The sequence below is a fragment of the Melanostigma gelatinosum genome, assembly GCF_949748355.1.
Source record: "Melanostigma gelatinosum genome assembly, chromosome: 13".
NCBI lineage: Eukaryota > Metazoa > Chordata > Actinopteri > Perciformes > Zoarcidae > Melanostigma > Melanostigma gelatinosum.
Window position 1 is genome coordinate 22,386,310 of NC_136646.1, and position 8,056 is coordinate 22,394,365.

The 8,056-nt window shown below is 42.5% G+C and overlaps 2 protein-coding genes across 3 annotated transcripts; one reads left to right on the forward strand and one right to left on the reverse strand.

Annotated features, from left to right (window-relative positions):
- Window positions 1-1,392: 1,392 nt before the first annotated feature.
- On the reverse strand, window positions 1,393-5,747 carry drg2 (developmentally regulated GTP binding protein 2). Of its 2 annotated transcripts, none has more exons than XM_079281284.1 (14): window positions 5,677-5,747; window positions 5,365-5,469; window positions 4,808-4,965; window positions 4,505-4,594; window positions 4,359-4,419; window positions 4,058-4,148; window positions 3,856-3,928; window positions 3,450-3,540; window positions 3,237-3,334; window positions 2,964-3,040; window positions 2,726-2,814; window positions 2,575-2,633; window positions 2,395-2,448; window positions 1,393-1,737 (listed from the first exon to the last, which is right to left on the reverse strand). In XM_079281284.1, the coding sequence occupies exons 2-14, from the start codon at window positions 5,426-5,428 to the stop codon at window positions 1,651-1,653; spliced, it is 1,092 nt and encodes a 363-aa protein (XP_079137410.1). In that variant the 5' UTR covers window positions 5,429-5,469; window positions 5,677-5,747; the 3' UTR covers window positions 1,393-1,650. The 2 variants fall into 2 exon arrangements, with proteins under 2 accessions (XP_079137410.1, XP_079137411.1); XM_079281285.1 differs by having other exon boundaries at window positions 5,721-5,739.
- A 28-nt stretch (window positions 5,748-5,775) lies between these two features.
- On the forward strand, window positions 5,776-7,710 carry gfer (growth factor, augmenter of liver regeneration (ERV1 homolog, S. cerevisiae)). The gene is made up of 3 exons (XM_079281126.1): window positions 5,776-6,179; window positions 6,576-6,787; window positions 6,950-7,710. Exons 1-3 carry the CDS (start codon window positions 5,961-5,963, stop codon window positions 7,110-7,112), a joined length of 594 nt encoding a protein of 197 aa, XP_079137252.1. The 5' UTR covers window positions 5,776-5,960; the 3' UTR covers window positions 7,113-7,710.
- The last annotated feature ends 346 nt before the right edge of the window (window positions 7,711-8,056 follow it).

An 8,056-nucleotide genomic window follows, 5' to 3' on the forward strand; every position in this document is an offset into this window, starting at 1 on the left:
CAAGTGTCATGCCTGCTCCACGCAATACACACCCATTGGACCGTACCTTTGTTTCTCCTTTCCCTCCACAATAGTATCCCTCCATCATTCCTCTTCTCTTCAGGTTATTTTCGAAGCAGAATCTCTCCATCCACGACTCACTCCGAGGAGACATCTTTGAGGCATCTTTAAAAGGCCAGCGGTGTCAACACACAGCCCCTCTTTCTGTCGCTCTCGTAAAAGCCTCCCACTCCCTCACTCACCCCTCTCCCAGCCCGAAGAGATGCTTCTGAATATTTAATGGCGCTATTGTGCTTGTGTGTTCCAGTGAATGGGGAGCATTGGCTGGGAGTCCATACTTTCTGGTAAGCCTGCCGTGGAGCGTTGGCGACGGGACACAGACAGCTGGGCAGCATGGCTGGAGGCAGTGGAGACAGGTCAAAGGTCACTGACCCTCACCTGGTCTACAGAAGTTACAGAAGAAAGGTATATAAAGGTGTGTGCAGGATACTCACCTGAGGGACTTCTGTCACAAAACAATATAGACTTTGTTACAGTGAGGCCAAGTAGTGCATTTAATGATTTAATTCAATACTTTATGGTTCACTTGTATTTTTTACAACATTCCTATTTACATTGGGGAGCTTTGCAGCATTATTTAGGTCCTTCTTGCCACTTAGTTTTGCTTGGATGTTTGTCCTTCACCTTCCAGAATGATGTAGTTAGCTTTGTGTAGCATCTGGAGCTAAAAAGTTGTTTTCACATTGACCTGCTGAAGTTGGAAAGTTTATCTGAGGCTCACCTGAGCTCTGAGTTTAATAAGTGTTGGCCATGTGGAGCTTTGGACGTTAGCATTAAAGTTAGCATGTAGCTAGCTCAACATTGAGTAGCAGTTAGCAGCTAAACAGCTGGAATATATTCTCCTCAGGAGTGAGTGGAGACAAAAACAGAACTAAATGAAGAGTAAATATCAGACTCACATTCTCCAGGCGGCTGAAACCGAGCTCCAAATGAATGATAATGTTGCTCCATGACTGTCACATCTCAGTTTATGTCAGTGTTGTGTTCACAGCTGGTTTCCGCCGCCCACAAATTACCCAAAAAAATGTATTCATGTTTAAACATTTGAATTAAACATCTAATGTGAATTAAGAATTAATTTAAAATAAGTTACACCATGAAAATAAGAATAATAAAATAACATTTCATAATCATTTAGTTTGAATAATTTCACAATCTTTAATGTATATATTTTACGAAATGTATTTATACGACTATTAGCTTTACAGTTACTTTTTTTAAATAGGTGTAGTATGTACATGTGAATGAATGTAATCCAGGTGCAATGCAGTTAAATATACCAATAATACATTAAGGTGAAACTTATAGTAATAAAAGAAGCACAAGGATTCATCATTTTATGGACTTTATTCGTTTCCCCTCTGAATCAAATGCATCTTCTTGTAATCAAAAAGTAAAACACACCATGTATTGTCCACATCCAACTCTTCAATGCATTTTGTTAATTTTAATATACAAAATAAGAATGGCAGCTATTTTTTCTTTGCAGTAATTGTATTGTACAGCGAGTCTTTTTTTCCATTTTAACGCCTCCGACGAAAGTGTGACTCTCCCGGCTCCGGCTCTGTTCTGTTCCACCCGGAGCTCGCTTTACTTCTTCACGACCTGGATGACGTCCTCGTGCTCCATGATGTGCGTAAGGCCGACCCTCTGGGGGCTGTACTTGGTGCTGGTTCCCTGGAAGACCAACAGACGACTCTGTTCAGACCCTTCCCGTCTGTCTGTTTGGGTTTCTAATGCGGTGAATCTCTACACAGCGAACAAGAGATCCTCTGCATCCGCTCCACTCTGCGTCTCATGTATCATGACACCGTAAACACAGCTGAAGCTCTGAGGGTGGTTTTAATTTAGAGAGTCAATTGAGCGAACAGTGAATATAGAATATAGAGAGTATTATAGTCAGTGTTTTTTTCCATCAAGAGCTGCAGCTGTGTTTACTGTAGTATTGATGAGAGCATGGACCTTTAATGAAGCTGAAGAACAATGACTGCTCAGTCAGTGTTCATACACCGTGTCCCAGTTTCATACAATAAATAATATCAATGCATTCTGTACTATTTATATTTCAAGTTGCATACATTTCCATTTCTGTTGCACAAACCATTGTGGGATAAAAGCAACATCAACGGTACACTAAAGCATCTTGATATGTTAAATTGTATCATTCCACAAAGGTGTAATTCATTTAGTAATTAACTGGAATTACAGTTTATCGTATCTGCCACACAACTAAAGACAAGCAAAGACATTCACAGGCAAAATCTGTGACTGTCATAACTACCTGGCTGAACTTTCAATGATCTGAATTTTGCGTTGCTGAAAACTTGAACTTACCCAAACCAGGGCGTATTTGAACTGTCCGACTAAGGTTCTGTGGATTCGATGGCACTGTGGGGGAGAAAGCAACATCACATCACACACAGCGCGATCTGCTGACCGGCATGTTATTATTCATGTACAGATGTTGGAGACATCTTGACTCTACATGTGTGACTTCATGTGCGTTTTACGCACCACATGTTCTACAGATGCTGCTCTTCTCATAATGATGGCATCACTAAAGTCTGGGCGCTCTAATGGAAAAAGAAGAAAGGAACAAACTTAATATCAATTCGGTGTACATGTGATTGCGACAGTCCAACAATGAGAGAAAACATGCGTGTACCTCCTCTTTTCTTAGTGTAAATGCAAATCAGAGCCAGGTATTCCCACAACGTCTCTAGAAGGTAGTCCAGGTTCAACTTCATCCCACAACTGAAATATACACGAGGACAGAAACGGAGAAAGCTGTTTAACTCCCACATAGATATTTACATAGATAGATATTAAAAGAGGGAGATGGCAGCTTCCAACCAAGACGACTGTTATTCACACACACACACACACACACACAGATATCTGACCTGATGACAACACTGTTAGGTTGGTGAGCCAGGCGGTCCACCTCCTCGATGGAGATTTGATCCACCTTATTGTACACCTGTGAATATCAAAAATAATATGAGGGAAAAAAGAAAAGAGACCCTAAACAAACGTACACGAGCTCAAAGCTCGGCAGATTTGCCAAAACCTGGTTTGAAAATGTTCAATGGGTTGAAAATGTTCAGGAAAACATCTTGGGACTTGGAATATTAAACATTTAAAATGTTAGACCCGGATGATGGTTACTGACTTACATAAAGGCAAGGCATGTATACTCTGTTCCCCACGATGACGTCGATGAACTCGTCTGGTGTGCTGTCCTCCCTGAAGAGGACTTCTGCATTAAAGATTTCTGAGGAGAAGGGGTTAAAGAAATCAAGCGTATTCTCCTGAGACCTATCAAGCTCGTAGAAATGATCTTTTTCTCTGCGAGCTGCCTCCTCTGATGCTTGAGAAGTGAAGGATACTGTATTCGTGGAGGATGAGCTGAACCAGCTTCTCTGAGCACTGGGTGAGAGGAACTGTGGAGTTGTAGGAGAGGCCGCCACCTTTCTTGGGCTACAGAGAGATTAATCACACATTTTTACATAGTTTAGTATTACAAACCGAGTATTCATTTCTGAAGCTGACAAGCTAGCATGGACAGGACATTTGTTTAGGCTCTGCTAGCAGCAAGGCCCATTAATGCCAAAGCAAGGTACCGTGACAACTATTTGGGACTTCAAGCGGTCGATTTACTCATTTATATCTACTGTTACCATCAATCAGTTCTTTTCCTAAACCCACATTTTAGCCACAACACAATAGCCATGTCTCTTTGAATTAGGCTGTTGATATTTGATGCTCCACTCAGGAGGATGATAGAAAATGTACCTTGAAATATATATTAGGTTTCGACCTGTTGAGTCTGATGCCCACCGACTCCAACTCTTTCTCGAGAAGTTCTCTAGAAAGATGAAAAAGAAATTTAAGGGAAGAATTAGTTGATGAAATAACTCACCGGCCTCTCAAATTCCCTTCAACAGACCGGCTCTCTCTCACACACACACATACACAAACAGTGGGCGTCACACACCTCTGAACTTCTCCTTTAGTGGCGTCCAACATCATGATGACGACGTCTGCCGTCCTGGCTACAGCAATGACCTGCCGGCCTCGACCCTTACCTGTGAACGGTCACAGAGTCTGTGTTTTACAATCACTGCGAAGACTTTTCTCATTATTGTGAGCGGCAGCATCTAAACTATGAACTGAAAGAACCGTTCCTCTGAAATCCCACACGTTATCATTCATTAATACAACACCATAATAATAAAATAGATAGACTACAGCGTCTGCTCACTTTGGGTTTAAGTAAACAAAACATCTCAGCGTACCTTGCGCAGCACCCTCAATGATTCCTGGCAGATCCAGCAACTGGATGTTGGCCCCTTTGTACTGAAGAGCAACAAACAACAGCATAAACAGCACTTCTTTATTTTTAACGATGTTGAGGACATGCCGTGGCTGTGACTGTGTTTACCTCTATGACACCAGGTATGCAGGTGAGAGTGGTGAACTCATAGGAAGCAGCTTCACTGGCTGTCGATGTCATCAAACTAAGGAAGGTGGACTGCGGGACACAACAGAGGATTCAATTACACCCGGACACGTTGAATCTTTTGATAATGTTTCACTCCTCTTTCCGGTGCTTTTCAACGTTGGCTCGGTTCAACCATCTTACTATTTCTTTGTTTGTATTTGAGATACGGTGCAGCAGGATTAGGGGAACTTTCCAGATCCAGACAAGAGAAAACACAGTCCATTACCCGCTGTGTTGACGTACCTTACCCACAGAGGGGAAACCGATAAGAGCAACACGAGCATCTCCTGATTTCATGACATCGAAGCCCTCGCCTTTGGCCCCCGTTGTCTTGGGCTCCAGGAGCTGAGCTCTGTATTTGGCTAGCTTGGCCTTCAGCAAACCCAGATGGTACTCAGTGGCTGGAGAAATCAATGACAGAAAAATTAATTGTGACACAAGATGCTTTAAAAGTAGGAGTCTGACACCACAATAATAATGCAGGTGAGAGGTGGAAAAAGGTGGCTATAACATTGTAATACCAGCACAACAGCCACACTGGAGCTTAGATTGATTTATTTGAATGTATTAGCTGTTACTTGGAGATAACGTGTTTTTGGGGGGGATTGTTGCTTTAACGTTAGGTGTGTAGTTGCTGTAATCAAGCTTACGGTGTCGATTAGCACGCTTCTCCTTGGATTTCTGTGAGATTAATGAGTAACACAACACCGACAGCTGACACACAAAGAGTCAGACAAGAGATGGCCACAAGTTCGCCCATGGGTTAGCTAACAGTTAGCCTAGCGGCTGCCCTCTCTTACCTTTGTTTTTCTGTGTCCGAGCGATTTCTCGCTCTATCTCCGCGATTTTCTCCAAGATCCCCATTGTGGCGGTTCAGGTGTTCCTGTTACACCGTTAACGTTACACTGGCGAGGAGAGAAAATAACAGAACGCAGAAACGTGTCACTCCACAGTTGTTAGCTTTGTTAGCCACCAAGCTAACAAGTGGGAACATAACAGTCAACAAACCGAAATAAAAACTATGATTCGACACAACTAGCTTTAAATGAATATCTACATGAAACACATGCAATGACACATTTGTAAAATGTTGTAATATAATATAAATTTACACTTTGGCAGAAGCTTCACTCAGCGGCATGCACGGTGAACTGACATCACAAACCGGAAGTCGTTCCGTCCCCATAAACGGTCCGGAAGAAACACGGAAACGCAAGTGTTGTCCCATGTATCGTTATCGCTCACATCAGTCGGTAAGTGTGCAGCACGACGGCGAAGCTGTCCTCCCGGTGGACTCAAAATATTTTTTAAAAAGCGATAATGTCAGATGTAGCTGCATTTTAACAGCCGGACATTCCCGATGATGTATCGATCGGTCGTTCCTAGTTATTAGGTAATGCAGACAGCGAACATGGCTGCGCCCACAGGACCGAGACGATCTTCAGCCTCCAACCCGCCCGGGTTTGAAGGTTTTCCGTTTGCCGTGGCAGTCAAACCACCGCAGGACGGCTCCGGTAAAGAGCCGGAGCAGACCGGGGATGTGAAAAAGAAGCCATGCAGAGCTTGTACGGACTTTAAATCCTGGATGAAAATCCAGAAGACAGCTGATCTACAGGTAACAAGAGGTCGAGACGGGGTTTTTAGAGGATCCGTATAATATTACTGTTACAGTGAGATTGTTTATTGGGTAATGTGTTTTAATTGTGAATGTGCGAGAGTTTTCTCCTTCGAGCTTTTGTAAACTTGTTGTGTCATGACGCAATGTCACATGGTGGTTGTTTGGTTTCATCCTGTAACAGAAGCTCTCTCCACATCTGATCCAAAGCTTTTCATATCAATTAAGTTATTTGATCCTGATCTCTACGAGACAAATAGTCTTCTCTGGCTGTGATGAAGAACCTGCCTGTAGGACAGGATATGTAGGATAAGTTATTCATGTGAAACCACAAATCAGCATAAACCACACACTGCACTTGGCTTCCCTTTTTAAAATACCACTTTGACTCTCCAGGAGACCCGAACTGCAGAGTCGGAGCCACAAGACCCACAATGTCCGTTGGACAGGGAGGAGTTGGGGCGTAACACCTGGTCCTTCCTGCACACCATGGCAGCGTATTACCCCGATAGACCATCTTCTACCCAGCAGCAAGAGATGGGGCAGTTCATCAACCTTTTCTCCAAGTTCTTCCCATGTGATGAATGTGCAGAAGACCTCAGGGGCAGGTCAGACCACACTGATCCTTTAGATTTAATATGCAGGCATCTTAACTGCTTCTTTGTGGGTTTAGTGGAAGCAAACGAATCTGCAGCTTTCACATTTTCACATTGCAAGGTGTTATTAGTCAAGAGCAGGCTGTTTGTAAATGCACCATTTCCTCTCTGCAGATTGAAAAGCAATCAGCCGGACACCAGGAGTCGCCATGCTCTCTCTCAGTGGCTCTGTCTTATCCACAATGACATTAACGTCCGGCTGGGCAAGTCCGAGTTCGACTGCTCCCGTGTCGATGAGAGGTGGAGAGATGGATGGAAGGATGGCTCCTGTGACTGATGAGAGGTGTGAGGACCGAGCCGAGACCTGAGAGGAAAACAACTTTGAGTGGGAACACAAAGTGGAGCTCACAACTCTGTTGTGGAGAAAGTTAATGTGAAGAGAGAGAGACGATGGTGTGCACTTCAAATTCTTCTTCTATGGTCAGTTAATAAAACTGATCCGGTAATAAAATGAAAGATACAAAACAAAAAGGTATCCCTCTCTGATTCTCAGGTTAGAACCAAACCGGTTAATTCCGGTTGTTGGGGAGTTTTAAAAGTTTGCGATACAAACTTGATATTTAAATTTGACATTGAATCTTGTGTTTGTTGACCAACACAGCTGTAATTTATCTGTTGAAGCAGTGAGTTAGTTACAATCAGCCCATTCAAATGTTGTTTCCTGTTCTGTGCTGAAGTCTTATTTCACCCTGAAGGTTCAAATCTCATTTTGTCAGCAATTCATTAGAAATATCCCAAATGAATTAATTTTTAATGTCCTCTGTATATGATGGACATGATGATTGCAGAATGTTTTGTCATTGAATATTTGTATCGTTACTCACTTTGTGTATCTTCTGTCATTTAAGTCATTAAGTTAATAAAACAAACTGTGTTGTGTTGATTATGGCTTCTCAACGTGATAATTTACTTGTTGCTCTTATTCACGTCTATAAACACTTTGGAAGAGATGCTTCAGGTTCGGTAAGATGTCATTTTGACTTTCAGTAGTATAAACAATTCATAAAAGTAGATAACGTATTAAATGGATAATTAAAGCACCTGTTAGTTGCACTACGTGAAGCCTTTTCTCCTTTAGTCAAGAGCCTGTGAAGCCAGCATCTCAGCCATGTGACCTGTCTGTTATTAATAAACACTGATTATGAATTTATTTGAGGAACCAGTAGAGGACACGACCACACGAGTCTAATACTCAGCTGCTGCTACTGTTTGTTTTTACTG